The sequence below is a fragment of the Harmonia axyridis genome, chromosome 6, assembly GCF_914767665.1.
Source record: "Harmonia axyridis chromosome 6, icHarAxyr1.1, whole genome shotgun sequence".
Taxonomy (NCBI): domain Eukaryota; kingdom Metazoa; phylum Arthropoda; class Insecta; order Coleoptera; family Coccinellidae; genus Harmonia; species Harmonia axyridis.
Genome location: NC_059506.1, coordinates 7,658,820 through 7,686,809, shown reverse-complemented (window position 1 = coordinate 7,686,809; position 27,990 = coordinate 7,658,820). Strand labels below are relative to the sequence as shown.

The window sequence follows — 27,990 nt, the reverse complement described above, 5'->3', positions numbered from 1 at the left end:
ATGATTATTGTACGCCATTAAAGCTTTCGACCCTATGCATGAAATTACCGTTTCCGCCGATAGGTGACTTGAAGATGAACTTGAATCAATAATAAATAACAAAAAAAGATCAGCAAAATAATTGAATATTTTGTGGCCACTAGTATTTTTTTCTATGGTTTGTCATTTGCGATCTTACCTTCATAGTGGAAGCACAGATTAGAGAGTTAGTTTTTGTTTTTGATAGTGTGTTTTTCGGACGAAATAGTCTTTGGGTTTACTTTTTATAATATATACAATTAAGTTGATGATTTCAAACTTCACCGATATATTTTTATTTTTCAATTCTGTAATATGTCACCGAATATGAATTGCCCTTTTTGTGATTCTTTAGAACAGAAAAAAAAAGGAAGAACAGGAGGATTAGATTGGGAAAACATTCGAAAAGTATTACAAAATTATTTTTCAAATTTCGTAAGTATTCTTGTTTTTTTTTAAGTTACCAGTGAGTTGTTACTGAATTTTTTATAGTTACCCTCTTAGCAAATATCCACATTTTATTTGATATGTAATAAAATATTAACTTTACAATTTTGGATAATTTGAAGCTTATACTTAAGTAATATTTTTGAGCTTCCCTTTCAGTTTAAATAATCTGATAACTTATCATTGGTCAAAATAATTTTATGAAATATAATTGAATTTTGATAACTTAAGAAATGTCTTTTATTTCAGGCATACGTTCATTACTTCAAGCTATGCGATTCATGTTTAACATACTTACAGGAATTTTGCAAATGTAGGAATCAATGGTCAATTAATGAAGATGCAATTAATGAAAAAAGACGACTAGGACAGTTTAAACAATTGAAAGATTTTGTTAATCTGAAGAAGGAGAGTTCTCTTATATGCCGTTTATGTTTGAAAGAGAGTCATACAGAAGATGTTATTTTTATTTATGTCGAAAATCAAATTTATCACCCAGGATACATTAAAAAAATATTAACTCTCCATGCAAATGACATAGTAAGTTGAGATAGTCAGGAAATAAATAAACTGACTAGAGGTTTTATTCGTGTTCAATTTTTTTGAAGTGATATGAAATATTCACAAAGTTTTTTTAAGGACTTGAATATAACTGAAAATCCAGTTATTTGCCAAGAATGTTTCAATGTCATTCAAACATTCGATGCTTTATATCAGATGTGCCTCGAAAATCAAGTTGAAAAAGTTGAACCAGATTTAATAATAAAATCTTCAGGTGATTCAAGAACAGAAAACCTTCACGTTACTGAAAATATTGTGCATGTTCAACTAGAGAAGAGCTATAATGATTCATTTGTTTTACGTCCAGTTACAGAAGAAGAAAGTGCAGTGAATACTCTAATGAAGAGTAAAGAATTATCTACTGATAATGTTGTTTTGAATGGGTGCACAACAAAAAATGTATTAGATATCGGTGACCACAGAAAATCTCAAAAACAGGATAATGAAAATCCAGATGTTTGTATCATAAGTGGTAAGTACAATATTCAATTGCAATTTGTTGTTTTTTCAATTGGTTGTACTTCATAAATTTACTGAATTGAACAAACATATAAAAGTTGATAGGATTTCTAAATACTATCAAAATACAAAAAAAAATTAGCAAAAATTTGATATAGGTCTATAGTACTCAGGACCAAGAACTAGATATTTAGTCATATACAGGGTAAGTTGGTACCTTAGGATGAGTAAGAAAGAAGGCACAATATTTTCCCTCTTTGCTTCCACAACTACGCTCTCTATATCAAGGGCGCAGAAATGGGGGGGGGGGTTTGATTACCACCTCCCCTTCAAGATTTTCAAAATATAAAATTTCAGAATTCCTGCAAAGACGAAAAACGAAAATTTTAAATAAAATCTACCAATGACCTTGAGAGATCATCAATTGTTACGTCGAATTCGTGGCTAAGTGTGCCAGTTCGGAAAATTAATCAGGTATTTGAAAAATGTCATAAAATTAAGACAGGAAATTAATTTCCCGTCAACGTCTAACGATCTAACAGGTAAATCTTATGATAATAATAGCATAGTATAAGGAAAGTATAGTAAGCCAACCGCCGTTTGACGGCAAGGAAATAGTCACCAGGGGTCGCTACTGTAGTTGGATTTGGATTTGGAGAAGTAACTCGATAATAGATGGCACTGAATCATGAGCTATAGATGGCGCAGAAATAATACGATAATTCATTCAGTGGCGTGGTTGAAAAGGGGTCGCATGACATTGCCAACAATTTTTATGTTATTATTAAGTCATCACAAATACACGCCTCCGCGTAAATGCTTATTACAGAGCAGAAAAAATACCAAAATATAGAAATCTTCTGACCACTCTATTTCAAATATTTTAGTTTTTCAAAATAACACCGATTTTTTCAGAGGGCTCCACTTTACGGATCAATTTTTGACAGTAAAATTCGAGTTAAACGTGAGTACAACTAGATTGCGCTCAACATCAACAAAATCAAAAAAGCACTACACTGGCTTACTATCCTTTCCTTATACTATGATAATAGCAGCAGAGTTTAAGAATAAATTATTTGCACAATCTGGCAACAAAAACCGTGAAATGACATTATCGACGCATGCGCATTTTATGTAAACAAATCGACTTGTAGTTCCGCAAGAATATATTTTTCTTTTCTTTGAAATCGACACGGCATCAGCAGTAAAAAATCGGAGATTATTAGTTCGCGGACACTTATTTTTCATGGTATGTGCATAGTTGGACAGAAACGGCATAAGCCGCATCGGTTTTTTTTCTGACTGGGCACTGACGGCATTTGCCGTCAGAGGCTTGGTGCGCTGTAAATATGTTTAGCGCGGTTTCACGTCAATTTTGTATATGAAAGTGTATTAAGTGTCCCTTTTGACACCTTGTGTTGAAATATGTTCGCGAAATTTAGAAAGATGGTGGGGGGGGGGGGGGTGGGGGAAATCTGATCGGCCAATCAACACATGTTAGGGTTCCAGATGCGCTTCAGTTCGAATTTATATGAAGTTGGACATTGAGTGTAATGAGTGCTTGATTGAATACGCACTGAAAATGGATGAGCAGAGAATTGGTCGAAATAATACTGAAAGGAAATAAGTCCATACCATCCAAAAATTCTATAAAGAATACTGGTCATGTTCTTAAGGCCATGCCTATACCAGATCACTCTAAAAAGCATGGAAAATATTATAAACGCTGTGAGCAGTGCTATAGGATAAAGAGAAGAAAAAACTACTTGGCAGTGCCGAGATTGTATAGACAAGCCACCCCTTTGTGTAGGGAAATATTTTCAGAATTGCCATGAATAAGTGATATTTTTGGTAATATTTTTTACCAAAGCATTTTTACTGATCTCCTTAGGTTGAATACATGTTTTCTTCTTTCAAAATAAAGTGTTTTGATTAAAATTTTTTACAAGCGTTATATGACGTCACTGCCATTTGTGAATGAACTATGATTTTTGCTGGACATGACGTTATATGACGCAGTGATTTTTCCAGTATTTCTGATTCTTTGGAAAATGGTGATTCTAAAGCTACAAGTAGAGTTTCTCTATGTGCAAAAGAACTCATTATATCGCTGTGACAATCAGAGCGCACCCGACTATTTTTTAGTGTCCTGCTGGATTCAAAGTCAATGGGCGCTTTCAGCAGAAAGATCGGTAGCGTAAGTAGCTCCGCTACTGATAGGTATCAGTTTGGTAACGTTGATTTTCTCTGCTGGACGGGTTGCTCCTTTTTTTGACTGTCAGTTCTGTGGTTCCTTCTTGAAGGTTATGTTATGATTAAAAATAACTTTCTGTTATATTATAGATTTTAATTTCTAAGTTTGCTTTCGCCCTTCAATACTATTACTCTTTTATTGCAACACCCATAGATAAGGCAACACCTTCCAAACATTGATCATGGATTTGAGAGTTATTCCATTCATTTTTGATGACGACGAAGAAATAAATATAATCAATACAATAATTGGACCTGTTCTAGAGTTGGCTGAGCCTTTGCCTAATTTGGAAAGTTAAAATAGAGCATTTATTCCAAAAAATGAAAATTTTTATGAAAATACAATTCCTCTTGACATGGGAGATCTATTCAAAGAACATTTCAGAATATCCCGAACAGCTTTTGATGTATGTACTTTATATGTATATATATATTTATTTATTCATTCATTCCTCTCTCCCAAACAGCAAAATCTGCTGGTATCAGAGACTGAGTTTACATAACATTTTTTAAACAACAATAATTCAGTTTCAAGAAAAAATAAAGCAACAATTCTATATATAAATGAAATCTTCTAATTTTTGATATTTTAGGATCTTTCCCATATTATCGCTGCAAATTCGAGCGGTCCACATAAAATTCCTTTGGAAAAAAAAATGTTATTCACACTTTAGATGATCGCAAAGCAGGAATGCTATTTAGCAAGTGGTGACCGCTTTGGGCTTTCTCATGAGTAGAATCCCTGTTCTAAGTTTTTAGGTACAAATATACTTATTGTATTGAACCAAAAGTAATCAAGGAAAAATATTTTTTTTTTTCAAATCATTTATTTCATACTACAAAACTGGCACAGAGGCTTTTAGCTAATACACTCATAACTAGTGTAAAACAAACAATATTTATTTATTCATTCAAATTCAACAATAAATGAAATCTTATTTATGCAATTGTAGGATCTTTCCCGTATTATCACAGCAAATTCAAGTGGTCCATATAAAATTAATTTGCTAGTTGATTTTTATATTAGTTCTTTTCTTTTGAGTTGTTAGGTAACAATTTCCTTAATATATCATTCCTTTCTGCCGTCAACCTATTCTTTTCAGCCATCAACCTAGTCTGTTCCTTCAAATCCTTTGATATTTGGGAAAGGAGGTCCAATCGCCTCTCTTCAATTTCTACCATTTTTTTTCTATGATCATATAATGATTAATTTCGCGTCTTTTTTTTCTCTATCTCTTCTGACGTATCATTACTTTCAGATCGAGGTCTTTTTCTAGAATTTGATTCTTTTGAAATGCAGGGTGAATCAGGACACTCTGAGGATGATAATGAATGGTCCGATTTTGAAGCGTTCCCCTCAAAGTATTTCTGGCAGAAAACAATATCTGGAAAAAGTAATTTCTTTCTTAGTACGAAAATAAAAAAAAATGCGTTCCGATTAGGATATCATTACGAACAGAAAATTTTTATTTCAATCAACAGAAACATTAACCTATAACATTTCACGCATTTACTTACCATTTTGTAGTCTCTGATGAATTTGTGTAGTTTCTGTCACACCATAAGTAATATTATTAAAAGAATATCTAAAAGTTTCCATCTTTGCTATGTTTGAAATTCAAATTTCGTCCCAAAACAAATGTCACTTGTCACTAACTCAACACGTTACCAAAAAGGAGCTTAAAATAAATTCGCTACCGAAAATGGCGACCGCTCCGTAGCATACGCTCCCTAGCGGAAACTGATCGAACGCGTTCAGCAGAAACTTTATAGAATATTGACAACTGTTCCACAACTGTTGTGTCTGCTGAACGCGCCCAATAATGTTATATGACGTCACTGTCCGCGAACGTGTTACGTTATAAGAGCTTTTCAGTAATGGTGGATTTATGCACCAGTCCTAAGAACTAAGACTAAACCTAAGAACTTAGAACTAAGAATTGAACGCTAACAAATCAATGAGGGCGTTTATGCACGTTTCCTAAGAACTAACACTAGCAGGCCAACTGTTGACTAAGAACTAAGGGCTCAGGTAAAATATAGAAGTGCGCGTGCGCCGCATAGAATTTCAATATTAACGAGTAAAGTTTCTATCATTTTATGTTCTTTATTCGTGTTTATCGATGAAAAGTATTAGGTGTATTTGAAAAAATTGAATTTAATTTTTCCACAATATCAATGTCAATCCTCAAAATATAGAACAAATAGAAAGGAGTTCGAGCACGTGCGCATGCCTTACCTAAGAACTAACAAGATAGTGCATAAACGCCACTGAATTCTTAGGTTTAGTTCTTAGTCCTTAGGTACGGTGCATAAATCCACCATAAGGTGCGTATCACCCCGGGGCTCGGCCCACTAGAGCCTCAAGGCCCGCAATGCTTGCTATGACTGGAACACATGAAAACCAAACTGTTGAGTTAAACGTGAACAAACCAGCGTTCAACAGCTGTCTCTCACAACTGTCAGGTCTCGACGCCCCGCAAACTCAGGGGGTGCGTCAGGGAAAAGGGGAAGGTAGCTAGAGGGCTTGACATTGTTTACTGGAACAGTAAAAATGCGGACTGGTACGGTTCGGAGCTGTACCGAGGAGCGCCATACGGTGACTGGAAAGCATTTTATGTCCGAGGTCTATTATTTTCCTTTATCTATCCGCTTTGTATGCGTCGCCTCCTGATTTGCCAGCTGTGTTTTTTGCATTCGTCATCGGTATACACTTACCCGTTGTTTTCGGTTTTCATTTCAACACTGCACAGTTATCAAAGAACTGAACTGAGTTATTCGCTGTGTTGTATAATTTATTTGTGAAGACATCAGCTTTGAATTGGCTATACAGGGTTTTCTTAAATTGGAGGTTCAAAAGAAAATGACAGATTCCTTGGATCATTTCAAGAAAAAAGGCCTCTAACATGGGCCCGCAAACGCTTTGTTTTCGAGATACAGGTGTTAAAGTTCAAGGTTTTTCCTTTTTGCCCTTAAATTTGGCATAGATTTTCAATTTGGGGTTTTCATCTTGTGATAATGCCTATTTTTAATGTAAATCTACAGGGCTCTAAAAGAGGGCACGCTTCTTTCCGCCAGAACTCTTTTTGGTGAACCATTGGTTGTTTAGAAACATGTAAAAGAAATTTTAGTCCAGTACTACACTATTTTGTTTTTTGTAATTTTGTCGTCTGCTACCGATTTCGAGAAAAAAATTTAAACAACTCTCTAGTGATCCTCAGGCAAATCCAAATTATTACAATTTTCCAGTTAGTAAGGTGTTATCTATAGCGATGATTGAAAAGATTCGATAAAATGGTATAAGCATTAAAAAAAGTAGGACTTAAAAATTTCGAAAACAAAGCGTTTGCGGGTCCATGTTTAGAGTATTTTTTATCCTTAAAATTATCTAAAGAGTCTCTCATTTTTATTCGTATCTCCAATTTAGGAACACCATGTCTTGAGGTAAGAATAATCTTCTTCTTAGTACGCCGTCTCCTAACGAAGGTTGGCGATCCATCTGGCAATCAAAACTCTAGATGTAGCTGCCCTAAAAATGTCTGAGAAGGTGCAACCAAACCATCTTCTCAAATCCTTCAGCCAAGAATTTTGTCTTCTACCCACTGATCTTCTGCCCTGAATCTTTCCTTCTATCATCAACCTAAGAAGCTCATATTTCGCACCCCTCATCACATGCCCTATGTATCTGGTCTTTTTTTCTTTGATACTGAAAAGGAGCTCAAGTGGTTTACGCATTAGGAAAAGTACACTCTCATTGGTCATTTTTTGCACCCAAGATATCCGCAACATGCGTCTATAAAGGTACATCTCAAATGCCTGCAGTTTCTTCTCTGTAGTTGGATCGAGAGTCCATCCTTCACACCCATATAACAAAATGGAAAACACATAGCATCTTACCATTCGCATTCGGAGGTCCAGTGCTATCTCAGGTTTCGTAAAGAACTGTTTCATTCAAAAAAAAAATTTCTCGGCTCTGCTGCCGCGGGATGCCTTCAACCGTCATCAGGCCGAACTGAATCTGATGATGCTCCACTTACGATGCGACAATTCAAGCATTTGAAGGCTCTCTCTCATCACCAATATTTCTCTATCAAAGAAGATATTAACTCAATCAAGGTTACACAGAAACTCCTGTCGACTCATGTGTACTTCAGATATTGAGCATAATCACAACTGCTTATCCTGAAAGATGACGTGATAGGCCTTCAGATGAAAATATATGAGGTCATGGCTGAGGTTGAGAACGAAAAGGATCGGACAAACTATACTCGTCTGAGATTTTGGAATGAGTGCGAAGATCCCCTCTTGGCGAATTGTTCTCGAGCGAGGTGCGCCCTCTGGATGTTCCGTCCCGAGATCGCTGGTGGACTCGTCAGTTAGGCTATCCAGAGATCACTCCCCAAGACTCTCGCACCATCGTGGAGAAGTGACTCGGTTGCAAAGCGACAACCCCTTTGAATCCGGCGAGGCCGATGTAGTGTGGCGCGTACATCCATAGCGCCATTTGTGAAGAGACCGAGTCACTACAACACATTATCCTCAGACGTTTGCCGGTGTTAGCCAATGGCCTGTCAGATGATGTTGTGGCTCACGATGTTGTAGGTCACATCTGGTACACAGCATATTGTTTCGCAGAATACAATTGCAAAGAGAAGGGTGGGAAAACCGAGACTAGCTGCACTAGAGCTTCACGCCGTCGCTCTAACTGGAACACGCCAAAACCATACTGTAAAATTGAACATAAATCAGCAAATATGACAAGGAACGGTCTTCTTGCTCTCTCACAGACAGTGCGTGAAGCCCCGTAAATTCGGGGGGTTTTTCAGGGGAAAGGGAAGGTAGTGCGAGAGATTGACCTTCTGTTTACTGGAACGGCTTCGAGTTCTTCCGAAGTGATCCAGACATTGACTGGAAAGCACTTTATATGTAACAGGAAATTATGCAGCCTTTTAAATTCTGAAATTTTATTCATGACTCACCTGGAATCGATAACCTGTTTCGTATGCTGAGTACCGAAAATTTTTCTGCATCAAATGGTTGCGTATATTGACCCCACGCTTCACCGTCAGATTCTCTACTTTGTGATCTCCTGATGTCTATTCCACAGTGAATGTACAACTTCGTATCCCGTACAAAGTTTAGTCATCGCAGGAGCGTCAGAGGGAAAAGGAAAGGGTACCAAAGTTTGACTGATACGCGAAAAACCACGTGGTGGTATTCCCTCTTAACACGCTATTTGTAACTAATGACAACGTCCTTATCTGCGATATACATGAAGCAATCGGGTGTTCTGACTATAGTGCTTTAGTAATAGTAATAATATTTATTCATCATCAAATTTTACATGGTTCTTCAAAAAAAAAAACAATCATTAAAATTTCAAACATAAAAATTATTCTGAAGAATAAAATACACCCTTCACCAATATTTCATGTATTTTGATCTTGAAGTTCTTTTCCGGTAAGTGAGTGAGTGAGTAAGTGAGTGTTCTTTTTCCAGTGGAGTGGAGTGAGAAGATCGTTCCTACATCGAGTGTTGAACCTTTGGTTGTGATATTCATATTTCAAACTTTCTCTGATGGGTAGACATGGAAAAGTTAATATTTTATGATCTATATATGTTCTACATGAAATTCTACTTGTCACTCGAGTACAGTTTTCTTATATCCCGAGATTGAGATGAACATTGAGAACCTATACAAGGATCGACTTCGACTAGCTGAAAGATCATTTATTTCATACAGATTGGGATGAGACTCTGAGTTCGGGAGATGTCGACGCTAGATGGTATTCATTTAGGGATACACTCGCTAAGGAGATCGAATCTTGTTCGAATACAAAATCACGAAAGTAAATCCATCCAAGCCTTGGATGAATGACCATATTTTGAGAATTATTCGAAAAAAAAAGTAACCTCTGATATTATGATTCGTGAACCACCTAGGGTCATACCGGAGATTGGGCCTGTCCGGTTTTTTGTTTCTTTGGACTGTATTGAAGACGCTGAGGGGGTGTTGAGTAGGCTTTATGCCTCTTGCATCCCCGGATCTGATAATCTTCCTGCCAGTGTACTAAAATCCTGTGCCAATTAAATTTCAGGGCCTTTCACTGAAATCATCCGGTGTTGCATGGTGTTCGGCGAGGATAACGCTGATTATCGAAGCGGGAGACATGCTCCCAACATCGTCCTGTTATTTGCTCGCGTAGGCTCCTTTTTTTGATCTCTTACAAAACGATGACTGATTGTCAACACGGTTTTGTCCCTGGTCGATCGGTGATAACGTGCTTACTTGAATCCCTGGATGTATGGACTAGATATATCGACTCCAATAAACCTGTTGATATAGTGTATTTAGATCTCGCGTTCGATCGCGTCCCCTTGAAGCGGCTTCTTTACAAGCTCAATAATTTCGGCATTGGGAGGGAATTGATTCGATGGATCAGTGATGAATGAGTGAATGTTAGTTTTCTATCAGATTTGGTACATCTCTAAACCAGAGTAAGCTTGTGAAGAGTGGTGTCCCGCAGGGCTCTGCCCTTGGGCCACTACTTCTAATATACGTGGCAGATCTCCCACAGGCGATTTTGTCCCCGTGTTCCTCCTATGCAGACCACTTCTTAATTTTTGCCGAGGCGTGCTGCTCTATGTTACAGACTGATTCGAATCGCATATCTGAGTGGTGTCGTGAATGGCTCCTTCCTTTGAACGTGGCGAAGTGCAAGGTACTTCATTCGGGTAGAATTACATAGTAGGAGAAAAAATAAAAAAGATAATTTCTGGCGACAATGCTCCTGCTAAATCCTCATTAGCTTACCTCGGTCTGGAATTCCATGGAACACATAGATAACTTCTATAAAAAATTGCGATATTCATGATGAGAAGTAGGAACATCCGATTTGGGGACGGCAAGGTTCAAATTGTTTCTTCTTTCTATAGTCAGGTATAATAATTTGGGCTAGTGCAGTGATGCTTCAAGAGTTCTACTACAACATGTTTGGAATCCCCATTATCAGGTTCACATAGATAGGATAGAAAGAGTCCAGAGGAGATTTCTCAGGTTTGTTGCATATAGGTCTCAAACTCCCATTGAAAATAGCAACTATGCTCCATTGATGCGAAAGCATGGGATTGTAACACTACAGGGAAAGAGAGCCATCGCGGACTTGATAATGGTCTCCAAGATAATGAATGGACTAACTCAAAGTCCGGAAATCTTTTCTAGGGTGCAGTTCAACATCCCGAACCGAGTGCTGAGATACTCTGAATTGTTCAAGATACCTTTTAGGAGAACAAATGCCGGTCAGAATTCCCCTTTGTGTAGAATGCTCAGGACTTTCAATGAAAAATGCGACAATATAGAATACTTGAGGTTATCCCTGCTCTCCTTTCGCCGAGGAGGCGGGAGAATTTTTGAGAGCTACATGCAGTGCCATAGAGGCTAAAAAGTTTTTAAGATGTTTTTGATCTGTTTCCTTTTTCATGAGCTGCTGGTTGTACTTTCGTTTATTTTTGTGTAAATGCGTATAACGTTTCTGTTGCTATTGTGTTAGTCGCTAAGATTTAATTTTCTTGTTTTTTTTTTATTCATAACCCACTAAATTCGAATAGAGGGTTCTATTTTGGATCACTAGATTTGTATGTAACCCCTTTGTATAAATAAATAAAAAAAAGCCATAAGAGTGCTTTTCAGTATAAGAAGTACAGAAAGCTGTCGAGAGGTATTTAAAAAGGAATAAAACATAATAAGGTCCAAACTATAGTGCTGTTAAACTTTACGAAAACTCCCTCAGGAATTTAAAATACACAAAACAGACTTTAAGACTCAAGAGAATTTATACCCTGAAATGTTTACAATTTTGAAGTTTGTCTTATTTTTTTCCTTTGTTATAAATGTAACGAGCGTTCATTTAAATTCGTGGTCAAGAGTGCTGTGAAGAAGTTAGAGTTGATTTTCTGTGATTACAAGTAGTCACTAGCTTGTACCATATTATATAGTTCCCAGATTTGAAGTAAAATATATATATATATATATATATATATATATATATATAGCGGTTTTTCCTCATTTGAAGTTCTTCCCCGATAACTCTTGAAGTATTCATTTTAGGTATAGGGTTTGCTGAAGTAACCCCCACTATTTTTGTACGTAGAATCGACTGAAATGATAAAAAGTATAGCTTCTAATTTGAAAATCTCGAGTTTTGATGAATTTGAGTTGTCCAAGTTCATGATGCTCTTATAAACACCCTGTACATTTTTGGTCCAAGCCGAAAACAGTCTTATAATACTACGTATTTGCGTAAACGAAACAAAACAAATTTTTTTCGAAAAAGACTTATTCTGCTGAAATATTCAAAAAAATGTGAGTCCTCATCGCCACCTTTTTTTTCATAAGAATCCCAATAACTCATGAACCGTTGAATTTTTACCGAAGGTATGGCATATTGCCGAAATTGCCATCAAAAAAGCTATCTAATGATGCAATAATATACTGGGTGTGCCATTTGAAATAAGGAAGTAGTAGTCTGTTTCCGGTATAACCGGAAGTTGTAGAGATCTGAAAATATTTTAGGGAGAAAGATCATTGTCTCAAACCCCAATATGCAAATTTTCAGCTCAAAATTATGATTAGTTTTCCAGAAACGTCTAATAGGCCATCGAGTTTGGGACACCCGATATACATATGTTGAAATTAAAACTCTTCGGGATGGAAAGTCTATTTCAACTTGAACACAGTTGAACTTACTTTTATTATATGTATAGTACCGTACCGCTGAGAAGAGAGGAGGGAAACGAGAGAGAGCCCTTGTGCTCCAGTTTATAAGTTAGATAAGTGTGGTTCAAACACAGATCCGCATGTGCATGCGTACGAAGTACTGCACCTGATTGATTCTGACAATTATGGCTTAATAATTGGGTACTGGAGGTTTACAAAAACTAGAATATTATGAATTTCTAACATATTTATGTATACAATATTAACTATATTATAATATTCCGCCGTATTTACTCGAATAGAAATTAACGAATCGGGCCGTAATCTGAAAAATCGGAATGTTTGTGGGTGGATTTAACCGAACAATAAAATTCGATTGGCAAAGGATCTTCGAAAACCTCATCTCAATGGAAAAAGGTAGACTTGGTGGTGATATGAATTTATTTCAATGTATTTACATAATTATGTCAATTTTCAGACATTTATTTACTGAAAATTTCATACAATAAATAGAGCTAGTGAACATTATGAAGAACAGCAAAAAACAGGAGGAGAAAGTTCCTTAAAGAAAGGGTTTACTCAAAATGAAGAAAAACTGATGTTTCTTTTAACTTGGATCTCTGAGGAAGGAGCAGACGTTGATAAAGTTAAAGTAGAAAATGAAACCGTTGGTGTTGAAATTCGGACTGCAAATGTAGTTAATGAAATGACCAATCATCAACAGTCTTCAAAAGGTCTCTTGGACGTATTATAGACAATTGTCAAGATTATAGTTGTCAATTGAGACGACATAAATTCTCTTTTATTTCTTTATATATCATAACAATATGCAGATAGTGAAACACCAAGGAGAGAAAAAAAAATTTGGTTTTTCCTGTTTCGAAAAGAGGGCTTGGAGTTACTGCAGAACTAGACTAAGGCAGTTATTAGTGAATAAGGCTCATTATAGCGTGAATGAGTATTTGAGGTTGTTTTTGAGTTGTTTTTGTTTGATTTTGTTCTTCTCGAGTATTAACACAGTTGCACATACATATAGATTGTGTTTTTTGTTTGTTGCTTTAGTGAACGTATCCTATACTTATAAATATATGTCAAAAGGGATTGAATAAATAACGAGGCGATTATACGCCAGTTCGTTGCTTGGTGCCGGTCGAATAGAGTGATAGTGGATGTTAATAAAACAGTTTGTATTCACTTCGGTATCAAAAATAATTCTGTTGACACTTTGGAAATTTATCATTCGAACTTCTTGATAAAATCTGCTGTAAGCTGTAAATTCTTGAGTGTATATATCGATAGGACCCTTAGCTGGTCCACGCATATTGATATGCTCTGTAAAAAACTCAATAGCTCATTTTTGCCATCAGTAGAGTAAGGGATATGCTACCACTCAGCTCATTGATTCAGGTCTATTATAGCACTGTTTATAGTTTACTTTCCTACAACATCTTACTCTGGGGTAACTGTGCCGACATCAATAGAGCTTTCATCGCTCAGAAACGCATCATTCGTCGAATTTTCAACTTATGTTCTCGTACATCCTGCAGGCCAACTTTGATCGCAAATAATATTTTATCTCTGCCATGTATCTACATATTTAAATGTTTGCTGTATGCAAAAGACAATGAAAAAAGGTGGACCAGATTGTCAAATAACCATGAATATGGAACTAGGAACCAAGATATTTTACTTGTGCCTAAACACAGAACTCAAAAGTTTGAAAAATCCCCAATGTATCAGTGCATAAAAATGTATAATTCTCTTCCTAAATTTCTGAAATCTCTCAACTTCTTAGCGTTTAAGAGCAAGGTGAGAATTACATTGTTATCTACTCTGTACAGGAATTTCACCAGGATTGTCCCCATATAGTTAATGTAAATTGAAATGTATATATATATATATATTTGTATTTGACTTGTCCCATACACTTAGGTGTTTTGAGGGACCAATAAAGATTATTATTATTATTATTATGACTTCAGCCTATCAGCGTAGGAGAGAAAATTCCCCTCGATATTGGTTTTCTCAATCCCCAATAAGAGGAGCATTCACTCAATCTCGGATATTTAAAATGTGAAGAAGAATATAACTCAGTAGTCTCCAGTCCTTGTGGTCCCTCTGGTCCTCGTCGACCCTTATTGTTATTATTTATAAACATAGTAGGACTATTGTATTATTTGAATATGTAAACAATTTCTTCTAGGCACCGCAAGTAATTCACAAAATTCAGTTGCGACTTTTGAAGATTTAAAAAAAAAAGAATCAGAACTGATGGAAGTTGAATCAAAAGTAAATTTCCTAGAAGCTAAAAATAAAAGAAGGAAATTGGAACTTCTACAAAAGAAATTGAAGCTAGAGGAGGCCAAGTTGAAATACAAACAAAATACTTGAATAAACATACAAATGATTACATTTTTATAGAAATAAACTATATAAGTCAGTTGCATAATAAATTCTTCAACCTTATATATGCTGCAAGAAAAGAATTATCGACTTTGTAACAATATCAAATGAATAATGTTAAAAATTTCAAAAATGGTAAAATTCACAATTCAATTATCTTAAAATAGATATCTGATATCTATTTTAAGATAATTGAATTGTGGATTTTACCATTTTTGACATTGACTCCGCCTGCATAGTTGCTGGATGGATTGAGTAGTTCAGTAGCTATGTTGCCGGTCCCAAGCCCGGGTAAAGGAGGAGGGTTCGAAGGCAAGGTTAGCACCCTACCGGAGGTAAAAAAAATTGTAATGCTCACAGAACCGGAAACTTGCCTCGGAAAAGGACTGATATAATGGTAACGTTATTGTGGTTTCGGGGATGTGGAGTCTGAGGTGAGACAACAGGTAAATAAGGCAATGAGAACAGCTGGATGCTTGAACGACACCATATGGAATAACAAACACTTGCGAACCGAGACAAAGGCAAGAATCTACAAAGCTGCCATAAGACCAATAATGACGTACACAGCAGAAACCCGACCAGACACAACGAAAACTAAGAGGTTGTTGGAAACATGCGAAATGAAAGTCCTGAGGAAAATAGCTGGAAAAACGCTATTAGACAGAGAGCGCAGTGACAACATTAGAAAAATGTGCGGAGTGGAAGAGGTGAATGAGTGGATCCTGAGGAGAAAGCACGAGTGGAATGCACACATAGACCGAATGGATCATGAGAGAATGGTCAGAATCGCACGTGATAAATCACCAACGGGAAGGAGAAGTATAGGAAGACCGCGGAAAAGGTGGAGCGATAACCTGACTACCAACTGAACACCGGACAAGTTACGAAGAAGGAACAGGCAAAAATGCCTATAATGAAGAAGGAAGAAGAAGAAGACATTTTTAAGATTTCAATTATATGACTAGGAAGTTTTGTTAAAAGGTGACTCTCATTTTTATGGTTCTGCCTAATTTTGCATTGTTAGGTTCAGATTAATTTGCCCTGAAGATGGCCATGTAAATGACCGAAAGCTAGGCCAAGTTTAATAAAGAACTTAATGAGATCCTTAAGTGACTTTATACCCAATACATTATTCATCTTATATATGCTGATCTGATGAATACCTATCGAAGATTTTTGTGTTTTTAATATGTTCATGAAAACTTTTATATGTAGGGGAGAAGGGGGTAATGGGAGCCTGCGGGTAATGGGAGGGGTGCGTCTTGAGACAAAACTATAGTTCGTATTTACTCGGTTGCCACTGGAATACCTTCGTTACACTTCGGCTATTACCTGCTACCACTCTAGGCCTGTCAGTGCTACACAATAAGTGACTACGAACGGTTGTCGATTTTCACATCTGTGTTTATAAGAAATTAGAAAGTTCAACTGCCAGGAAAGTGTAAATTTATTTGTTTTATAACGATCAAACCTGTTTTGATCTATAGCTGATTCTTTCAATTTTGAGAATCTGTGCGCATAATTTTATTACAAGCTATATTTTTTATTATTATTATTATTATTATTACAAAATGGATAAGAGAGGAGGCATACAAGCCTATAACTCTCAGGAAAAAAAATACAGGAAAATTTACATAACACCAATACCCTAAACTAAAGAAAATGCTAAAACGACATTAAAGTGCATCCAACAGATTTTTAAAAGTATTCACACTTGGGGCGTCCGCTATCCAGCCTGGTAATGAATTCCACTTATCAAACACCCTGTTGCAGAGGAAATGTTGCCTTTGGGATGTCCGATAGTTTTCGTGGTACAATTTCAGCTGGTGGCCACGAAGATTGTTGGTATTGAGGGCAAACAAGTTGCTCAGATCACAACCGAACAGACCGTGTAACGGTTATATTATTTGATTCAATTTCATGACGATAGTCTTCGGGTAATCAGAGCTTATTTTAGGCTCTGATTACCCCTTGCAGCTCCAATTACCCCATTTGCATTTCACTAGTAGATATTTATTTTTTAGATGCTAAAATGCCTAGAAAGAGGGAACGCACTACTACGAAAGCGTCTTGGACTGTTGAAACCTTAGAAGATGCTATCAAAAAACTTCGGCAGGGCGTTACATCCGTATACAAGATGTCAAAAGATACTGGTATACCCTATAGCACCTTGAAGAAAAGGTTCAGATTAGCTAAGTCCAACAATGCTATCTACAAATGCCCTCCAAGGTTAGGAAGACCCGCTGCATTCACTGAGGTACAAGAAGCCATTCTAGCTGATCATCTTCGTAAGATGTCAAATAAATTTTACGGACTGACTAGGGCTCAATATAGTAGAACATGTTACGCCATGGCTGAAAAATTTGGTGTCGCAGATCGATTCAACGAAGCCAAGAAGTCTGCGGGCAGAGACTTTGTGACTGGCTTTTTTCAACGGCATCCTGATCTGAGTATAAGAAAGCCAGAAGCGACAAGAATAAATAGGATACTTGGATTCAATAAAGTCGAAGTGGATCGATTCTTTGAAAATCTGGAGAATGTTATGGGCCAACACCACTTTCCGCCTTCTCATATTTACAATATGGATGAGACTGGCGTTAGGACGGTCCATGAAACGGAAAAAATTATAGCGCCGAAAGGACAAAAACGCGTAGGAACGGTCACATCATGGGAAAGAGGTAAAAATGTCACGGTGATCTGTGCTATGAGCGCTTCAGGATCCTTTATCCCGCCTCTTTTCATTTTTCCCCGACAGCGTCACTCACCGAAGCTAGAAAAAGATGGTCCACCTGGAGCTGTTTATACGTGTTCTTATAACGGTTGGACAAATGAAAGCATATTCATTAAGTGGCTTCGTCATTTCATCGAGAACTCAAAACCCACTGCTGAACAACCTGTTTTGCTGATTTTGGACAACCACAACAGCCATTGTACTTTAGAAGCTTGGGAAGTGGCTGAAGCAAACAATGTTATTATGATTTCGATTCCACCACATTCATCACACCGGCTTCAGCCTCTGGATGTAACTTTTTTTGGGCCGCTCAAGAAAGCTTACAACAAAGAATGCGACTTGTTCATTAAATCAAGGAAATTTACAAGAAAATTTACAAGGAAAATTACACCATACGAAATTGCAGGATTGTTCAACAAGGCGTATACCAGAGTAGCAAGCTTAGAGAAAGGGATCTCTGGTTTCAAAGCCACAGGAATTTCTCCGATAAATCCTGCTGTGTTTTCAGAGGACGATTTTGTTGCCATTGAAGACAATAAAATTCAAGTAAATGAGCAAGCCAGTTCGGCTGGTGTTTCTCAGTCTGAGAGACCCATTTCCGAAATAGCTACTATTGAATTAGACCCACGTCCGTCTACATCTCGTGGTTTTGAACAAAATCAGTCATTTGATATTATATGAATCCAGTAACCAACCTATCTACGTCAGTCGATTTAGATCAAGACTCACTTATTGTGAATTCTGCCACCACGTTCTCATCCAGGGCGAATGTTTTGCAAGAGCAGTCACTTAATATTGAACAGGCTGCAAGTCCATCTGTAGTTAATGATCCACAAGAAGGGCCATCCAAAGCATTCATTACCTAACATATCGAACAAAAATAAGGCTTCGCGACAAAAACAACATTCAGAAATCTTATTTAGCACGCCAATGAAAACAGTGTTTGAAGAGAAAGAGAAAAAACGGTCAGAGAAAAAATTAAAAACTGAAAAAAATACGAAAAAGAAGGGAGAAACAAGCAACAAAGAATTAAAATGTACCTTAGAAAAGGGGAAGAAACGAAAAAAGACAACCAACAAAAAAGAAAAAATGAAAAGAGTAAAAAAAAACTTTTTGAGGACGAAACTGATAGTTCTGAAGAAGGCGTTGAGAATCTTTGCAAAGATGAATCAGAATATTCAGAAGAAGACACATTGTGTGCTATTTGCTGTGACACAGGAAAAGGCAACGAAGTATGGTACCGTTGTAGAGGTTGCGGTAAATGGGCTCATAAAGAATGTTCTGGTTCTGACAGCCCGGTTGATTATTTTTGCGTTTTTTGCTTAGATCCTTAAATTGGTTATTGTACTTTTACATTTATATTAATATTTTTATGAATAAGTGAGATTACAGACTAACAACAATTTTTGAGGCTGACAATAATAGAATAGCTCCCATTACACATATGGGAATTTATAGCTCTCATTTCCCGCAGAGTCGGGTAATGGGAGCGATTCTGTTTTTTTGAAAAAAGTTTATTTATGTCCAAATGCCTTTATAATTTACCATTGTCGCTGTGATTGAATACTAGTCATATAAATAAAGATTAAGTTTCTAATAAAAATTTCCTAAAGTATCCATGAACTTTTCTTTTATTGAACTTTTTCCTTAGTAGGCTCCAATTCTCCCCAGCTCCTATATTACTTAAATACTCGTTCATGTTGTTGAAAATGTTCAATCCAAGAAAGAACGGTGATTTCCCACCAATTCGATACTTGCAGTTGAATATAACTAAAATCTGATCGATTTCAGATATCATAATGAAGGAATTTTGAAGGATATAAGCAATTGAGTCGTAGATGAAATAAGTTTAGGGTTGTGATATACTGATAGAGTATAGAAGCAAATAAATGACCGATTACATAAAATATACATTGCACTCGGGAAATAAAAATTTTTTTATAGACCTTCGACAGTAATTTTTTCCGAGAAATGACAAATAACTTAAACTACTCAAGATAGTTTAGGAAATGTAAATCAAATGAACTAATGAATTAAGAAATACCATAGTATAAGGAAAGGATAGTAAGCCAGTGTAGTGCTTTTTTCGATTTTGTTGATGTTGAGCGCAATCTAGTTGTACTCGCGTTTAACTCGAATTTTACTGTCAAAAATTGGTCCGTAAAGTGGAGCCCTCTGAAAAAATCGGTGTTATTTTGAAGAACTAAAATATTTGAAATAGAGTGGTCAGAAGATTTCTATATTTTGAATGAATATTCGAATATTCAAATGTAGTGGTAACTTAATAATAACATAAAAATTGTTGGCAATGTCATGCGACCCCTTTCCAACCACGCCACTGAATGAATTATCTTATTATATCTGCGCCATCTATAGCTCATGATTTAGCGCTATCTATTATCGAGTGACTTCTCCACTTTGGGTAGTCACGAAATCCAACTACAGTAGCGACCCCTGGTGACTATTTCCTTGCCGTCAAACGGCGGTTGGCTTACTATACTTTCCTTATACTATTGAAATACTTCTGAATATGCAATAAAACAAAAGGAGTCCCATTCAACTCCCAATTGAGAGAGCATTTTCGGTGAAATTAGAATTACATATTTCTGAAAGAATTTTGCAGGGGAAGTCCGTACCCTATCTAACATCCCCTGGCTATGGCCTTGTTAACACCAAGGAGCCCCGACCTTACTCCTTATCTTGTAAGCCATGATATTATGGGGCAGGACAAGCAGCTAGCACAGAAGTTGATATGTCATTCGAAAGCGCATTGAATGAGCTAATTTTTTCTGGAAAGAAAACATGTCCATAATTAATAATTTTTCATCGATAAAACCATTGGAAAAATATGACTGATTTTTTCACTTCAGAATCGTGATATTCATCTCCTCACCAAGCGCGCAATAGGAATTTTTTGGCACACAAAACTTCTGATCTTGTAGCAAATTTAATGCTGTTTTCACAAATGTCTTCGAATTTGATGTGGCTATAAGGATAACTGAAATAAGTATAATTGATTTTATGGAAAAACTTTGAAGATTTCTTGAAATCAAGAAATGTTATGAAGAATAACCATCAACATTTCGACCATGTGCTTATTGCAAATAACTTGTATGATCTACCCTTGAAATTTGGCCCTTTTAAAAGTACTTAAATGATCATTCCCTACTTACCAGTCAGGATTTTGCTTACCACAGTACTACCACATCACTGAAGACATCAATGGAGCAATGGCTAAGAAAATGCTCACAGATGTAGTGCTATTAGATTTTAGAAAGGGATTCAACACCTCTGACTTCGCTGTACTGCTGACTAAGTTGAGTTTGGTGGGCTTCTCCGCCTGATCTTTGCTTTGGATTTCATTACTTACTGCATTAACATTTCCACTCATAAAGTTAGGTCAGTAGGTTTAGTATACTCGGTTGATTAGTTTGAGGTGGATGATAGGAAATTTCTCTATTATATTCCGTGTTTAACTCATTGCACCATTTAAAAACAAATCGAAATCTTATTATAAGTGAGCAAATTTCTTTGGAAAACTTCTTCAAAAGAAGGAGAATTGATGCAGACGAATCTTTAAATTTTTCGCGTTTGAATACAGCAGATAACACTTCGACAGGTGAAAATCAATCTCATGAAGTGTCTGTAAATTCAAAGGACATTGGACACTATTAACCATTCTTTTTTCGTTTATAACTTTTTATTCCCCCCCAAGTTTGTTTGGGTACGCAGGGTAGTATTCTAGGGACACTTTTGTTTACAGTTTACATATCACTAGTTTTTCAATGGAGTTTCCGCAGTTTTGGAACCGTGTTTCAACAGAGATATTCCGAAAACTCTCTCGATTCTTTTAAGCTAAGTCTTAAAAGGTATTTAGCTGGACAAATCTTCATTTGCGAGTGCTTATATTTTTTCGAAACAGTTCTTCAGATGTATTTCTCCCCTTTATTAAGAGTTCTAATAATATTCAATAAAAATGACAATTGACTTCAGCTCCCTTGGAATATATTGAATTGAATTCGTTTAACTTTGTTGTTGTTTTGAATATTTTATAGTATTATTTTTTTGTATATTGTTAAATAGGCCTTGTCACCAGTACTGGTACTGTATTAGAGGTCAAGAATAAAGAAGTAAATAAATAAATAAAATAACATTTCTTTATTGAAAATGAAAATAATAAGTATTGTGTATTGCTGAGCGAATGGCCTTGAAATCTTCGACCTCTTTTTGAAACATTTCTGCAGATATTGTATTGTATTCCGAAATTATCGTCAATTTATCAATTATGGAAAAATCGATTCTAGCGATAATAGTCTAAATAACACTTTTAGGCATGAATTTTTGACGGTTTAATGGGCATTAGTGAGAAAATGTCGATATCATGAATTTTATGCATCTTGGCGAAGCCATACGGAATTTTCTTAGCCTACAGTGATCTCGTTTTTTCCTGAATACCCAATTCATTTTTTGACAAACTGAAATAGATTAGAAATAAAGGAAAATAGTAACCATTCTGCATATTGCAGTACTTGACTTTAGACGTCGTTATACTCATATTGCCTTCATATAATGACACATTAAAATTATATCCCTCTTGAAAAATTCTTCATATTTAAAAGGAATATTTAATTCTAGATGAGGATGAATTAAAACGTGATACACCAGAAGAAGTACCAGAGGGCAATAACCCAAGAAGTTTGAAAAATATTGAATTGATGAATGCTACTTCTGCAAATGAAGATGATCTTATACCTCAAAACATCATATTAGTATCTAAACACAGTAAGAGTGGCAGCACATTCAAAATAAATTCTTTAAAATCAGATGTTATTGAAATATATGATTCTGATGAAGAACTAGGGTTCCCAAAAATTGTAGATGTCACATCCCTCAATGAAATAGAAGCATCACAGCTGCAAAACAATGCAAGTAGGTTTATTCATTGATTTTTACAGGTTTCAAAACTTGGGGTTTCCATCTTGAAACTTCAGATTGAATGAAAAAACTAAAAGAAATACTGCAAATTTACACTATGGTTTAATATTTAAAAACTTCTTTTTTGAAATATGAATCCAAATTTCAAATATCCACTTTGAAACTAAAAAAACTATGTGGTAATAATGTTATATAACCCTCATGGCAATAAAAGTAGTTTCCAATTGTGTTACCAAACTCTGGAAAATTAGTTTTGTTTCAATTGTCAATTGTGTTCTCAAGCAAGGGTATAGCAATCAAACTTTACACCAAATTTTATTAGGATTAGGACAGTTTAAACATTTGTAAAATTTTGTTAATCTGAAGAAGGAGAGTTCTCTCATATCGTATATATTCCAAAGAGAGTTATACAGAAGATGTTATTTTTATTTATCATGGAAATCAAATTTATCTTCCACGATACATACAAAAAATATTAACTCCCAATGCAAATGACATCATTAACTCAAATAATCAAGGAATAAATAACCTAACCAGAGCTATTATTCATGTAAGAATTTTTTGAAGAAATATTCAAAAAGTTTTTTGAGGATCATTTGCCGAGTTATTGCAATTCATTCAAACATTCAATGCTCTGCATCAGATGTGCCTTGAAAATCAAGTTGGAAATGTTAAACCAGATTCAATAATAAAATCTACAGGTGATTCAAGGAATGAAAACCTTCATGATAGTAACATTAGTAACAATATTGAGCATGTTCAACTGAAGAAAAGCAATAATGATTCATTTGTTTTTCATCCAGTTACAGAAGAAGAAAGTGCAGTGGTTGCTGAAATAAAGAGTAAAGAATTATCTAGGGACAATGTTGTTTTGAATGGATGGACAACGAAAAAAGTATTAGATCTAGTTCAGCACAGAAGATCTCAAAAACAGGGTAATGAAAAACTAGATGTTTGTAATATAAGTGGTAAGTAAAATATTAAATTGAAAAAATTAGTTGCTTATATTCAAATTTCTGAATATACACACAATAATAAGTAAATAATTAAAATGGGTTTCTTGAGAGATTACCTAGGACCCTCCGTAGTTTATTCATTTATATAGAGTGCTGGAAAGTTTTTTTCACAAGAAGTAATATCAGTGTGAAAGAAAAGCATAAAAAATGCCAAAAGTCAAACAGAGACTTACTATATAACGGAAAGTAAAAACGTTTTCCTCTCTTCCCTTGCACAAATATTGAAACTCCAATTTGGAATGAAAGAATATGTTCATCCTCTATCTCTGTGAATCTTCATTTTTGTTACTGTACTTTTGGTACATTGTGTCATAGTATCCTTCTAGTATGATTGTCTCTAGCTAGGGTCTACAACCAAATTTCATCAAAGTTTCAAAAAACTGCACTACCTTCGTAGGTGCTACATTCATACCTTGTTTTAAAATGTTTAAATTGGCTACCATTAATTTCTTAACTGTACTATTTATTGTCTTTGTTTAACATTTTCTCTTACATTCGATAAATTATGAAAAACACTTCTTGCAGTTCATAAATTTGTTACTATAGTTGACATTTTGATCACACCTGTGTGCTAAACAATATGGATAAAAACATAAGATAAGAATTCAATTACTCATAAATAATAATAATAATAGTTTATTAAACATAAACATTGATCGCAGAGGCAAGAACCTGTACGCGATACAGTTTCAAAATCTCAGTCCTAAGGATTCGTTCAGAAACTCGACCACATAATACTTTTCGCTCACTGAGATATTCTATGAGGAAATAATAAATCATAATGTAAAATTTGTAGTGTTTCTTTATTTGATACATGGATTCTACACATTCCAAAACTTGAAATGAAAAACGATTCCAAATTGTTATTGGAAATAATGAATCGAGAACATAGCAACTTCTTTTCTTGCAAGAACCCTCATTATTGACAACCTAGATAGTTAATAATGAAAATAATTAAGTTTTCATTCTGTAAGGAAGTTAAACTTTTTAAAGTATTGTGGTTATTATCTTATAGAGGGACTAAGTTTGATCAACACATGACTTGTTTCACCTGTTATGAAAGATTCAATAATTTAAAATGTCATGGGATGTTTTGAAGGAATGTTATTTATTTTTGCAGAAAACGGCGATGAAGATATAGCAACAAATCCAACAATCGAAATCAATATGGCAGTAGTTAGTCAATTGTTTGAGAATAATGAAGGGGGCATTCTACTTGATACTATCAATACAGAAAAAAAGACAGAGAGTGATACAGATAGTGTTGATATGGTATTTGCTGATGAATCATCGAACTCAACTAGTTCTCATTATATGAAAACGCAATCTAAAGAATTGTTGGAGGAAAATCTTTCATTATTTTTGCAATTCAATAGTAATAACCACACGAACACCATTTCAAATTCATTGAAGAGATCTAATGATTCAAATGATGACATATTTGAAAAAGTTAGACTCACTACAGTCAATCAAGTTGAAAACCAAGTTTCAGAGCATAGCCCAATAAAATTTTCATCGGCTTTTGAACAATTTGTAATTAATAAGAAGCAACGAGATATTTCACGTAAGTACTATTTTATTTTTGCTCCCTTGTTCTAGGGGAACAGCCCATTATCATTTTGGCCAAAATCAATTAATTTTATTAATCCACCTACGGACCGCACTGTTCTATGTGAATAATTAGAAATTTGATAAAGAAGTGACAATGAAAATAACTAAATCGGGTTACGGTGGAACATTATTATTAATTAGCCAATAGAAACAACCAAATCTACACATTCTGGTTTCAGAAACGATCTGCTATAATATCAGGGTTTATTTAAAAGTACTGTTAGGCAATAAATACCCTGGCTCCTAATAAATTGCTTGCAATTTAGACAACCCTTAATCAATACATTCTGGCTTCCTCCAAGTTTCTGGATATACATAGGTACTATTCTTACATCCATATAAAATTTTGTTTTCTCAGTGAATTGAAATTTAGTAATCAGTTGCAAAATAGTTGAAACGAATATTCATGCATAACATAAGGATATATTCCATAGGAGACTACTATTAGAATTTTTTTTTGAGAAATATATATATATATATATATCGGAATCTGTTTGTCATATTTATAATAATAATAATAATAAACTTTATTTTTCTGACCTTAAATCAGTACAGGTGTACTGGTACCAAGGCTTCAACTCATATAACAAATCTAAATTAACAAATCACTTCTATCGAAAAAAAACAAAAAAAAACAAACAATTACAATATTGAGGTTAATTAAGTTCTAGGTATTCTCTTAGATTACGGCACATCTTCTTTGGATTGTTTGAGTCAGTCACAGGAACCGAGTTATAAGTCATTATGCTCCTATAGATGGGCGTATTTTGTGATTTCACAGTTCTTCTGTAATTGGTTCTAAGTTGATTCTGTGTTCTGATGGGGTAGGCGTGACATTCATTAACAAGTTGCAATTTAGTTTGTGTTTTTAGGTAATTTTTTTTGATGTTATATATTAGTTTGACTTGTTCATAAGCTCTCATTTTTTCAATGTTAAATATTGATGTATTAGTGTATAGGCTGTCTGTCGATGTAAAATAATCTAATGCGTACACTGCCTTGACTGCTCTGTTTTGATACCGTTGGATCTGCTCCATTAGGTATTTTGGTGCGTTTCCCCAACAAACTATCATGTATCTAAGTTGTGACGCTATAAAACTTTCATATATCACCCTTCTGGCACGATCATTTAGGAAGTTGGCACATCTCCTTACAGCACCTATCATTGGAGCAAGTTTGTTTTTCAGTTTTTCTATATGAAACCGCCAAGACAGCTTATCGTCAATCAGCAAACCCAAATATCTGTACTCTTCAACCTTTTTTAAAGCAGTATCATTGATTTTTATTTCTATATCACATCTTTTCTTATTTTTTTGTTTAATAATCATATATACAGTTTTATCTATATTCAACGTTAATCTATTATAACACAGCCAGTCATAGTACAATTCCAAATCCTGATTCTTTTAAGAGATGATAACTCTCGAACAGAAAGACCTACAAACTTGAAATTCTCAGAGGAGGTTTTGGATCTTGAATGCCCCGGTTAAATCCATTAATGGGTCAAATTTGACTAAATATTATTTCTTAGACTAATCAAAGATCATGACCAATAAATCAAAAATTTGTTTCAGCTTGGAAGCTATTGAGAGGTTTTATATTTAATCATATCAAAGAAGATGAATATTGTTCCTGGTATCCTTTTGTTCCTCTGAATAGGTAAGTCTATATATGAATATATTAGTGGTCCTTTCTATTGAGAAATATCAATGAAAATTATTAGAGATGAAATTCAAATTCTGACCTGATATTATGAGGTGTAAAAGGATCATTCAGTGATTTCATTTATGGAGAGATCTCTTATATCTTTAAGTATTTCACCTCTCATCTAATGATTAAAAATCTTCTAGAAATATTTTGCAACCTAATCTAAGAATTTAATGCACTTTAATTTCATTATACTAGAGGTTTCATTTGAAGTTTCTGACAAGCTTTGTTTTATTCATTTTCAGGAAATCGTATCCATCCATTAAAAAGAAATTTTTCATTACTGTTGTGGAAAATCGAGCTGGTAACCGTTTATATAGATGCAACATATGTCTTCACATTATGAATCATGAATTTGAAGCGAATTGTCATGATTGTCCAAAATTCAAAAAGAAAAAAACCCGAGCATGTCCCCAACCTAAGTGCACTTTTTATACCTTCAATGAATTTTTGTTTTCGCAACATACAAAAGCTCATAATCTCATCCCTATTGAATCCATTCAAGACTTCAAATGCAATTTTTGTGAATTTTTTTCATCTGATGGAGAATGTTTGACTGATCATAATAAAAAACATATGAAATCATATGGAAAAGGCACACTGAAAGGCTCAGTTCCAAAATGTTCCTTCTGTTTCTTTCAATCAACAAATCCAGATATTTTAGCACATCATATAATTGTTCGACATACCGATCAGGCCCCAAGGAAATCCAAATTTACAGAAACGCATTTTGGTTGATGTTCAGAACAAAATGGAAAATAACTAAGAAGGTAACATTCGATTCCTTAAAAAAAATCGTCAAACTTGAGATATATTATATTAAAACAATGATTAAACTTTTATAAAAGTGCTGTGATAAATATTATTTATGAGAACTTCAATTGAATAAAATGAATATTTTTTAAAATGATTTTTATTGCAAGCCTTTAAGGCCCAGTTTCACCAAATGCTTTAATCTTGACTTAGCTCTTAAGTGAGGCCTTAGATCACGATTAATGTAATGTAGCGTTTCACCACACTCCAAAGCGCCATTTAATCGACCAATCGCGATTTAGCCCTAATCGGCCATTTTTGGAGGATTATAACCTTTCAAGTTGAGATTAATAATTATTTATCAGTATGGGACTCTT

General features: G+C 35.0%; 1 protein-coding gene across 3 annotated transcripts; it reads left to right on the top strand.

Moving 5' to 3' along the window:
* The first annotated feature begins 160 nt into the window (after positions 1 to 160).
* On the top strand, positions 161 to 27,767 carry LOC123681953. Of its 3 annotated transcripts, none has more exons than XR_006747737.1 (8): positions 161 to 453; positions 715 to 1,005; positions 1,105 to 1,498; positions 22,227 to 22,520; positions 23,330 to 23,494; positions 24,663 to 25,106; positions 25,333 to 25,472; positions 26,728 to 26,812. XR_006747737.1 is itself a non-coding variant. In XM_045620339.1 (8 exons), exons 1-8 carry the CDS (start codon positions 334 to 336, stop codon positions 27,596 to 27,598), a joined length of 2,286 nt encoding a protein of 761 aa, XP_045476295.1. In that variant the 5' UTR covers positions 162 to 333; the 3' UTR covers positions 27,599 to 27,767. The 3 variants fall into 3 exon arrangements, 2 of the variants coding, with proteins under 2 accessions (XP_045476296.1, XP_045476295.1); XM_045620339.1 differs by lacking the exon at positions 25,333 to 25,472 and adding an exon at positions 27,106 to 27,767 and having other exon boundaries at positions 162 to 453; XM_045620340.1 differs by lacking the exons at positions 23,330 to 23,494; positions 25,333 to 25,472 and adding an exon at positions 27,106 to 27,767.
* The last annotated feature ends 223 nt before the right edge of the window (positions 27,768 to 27,990 follow it).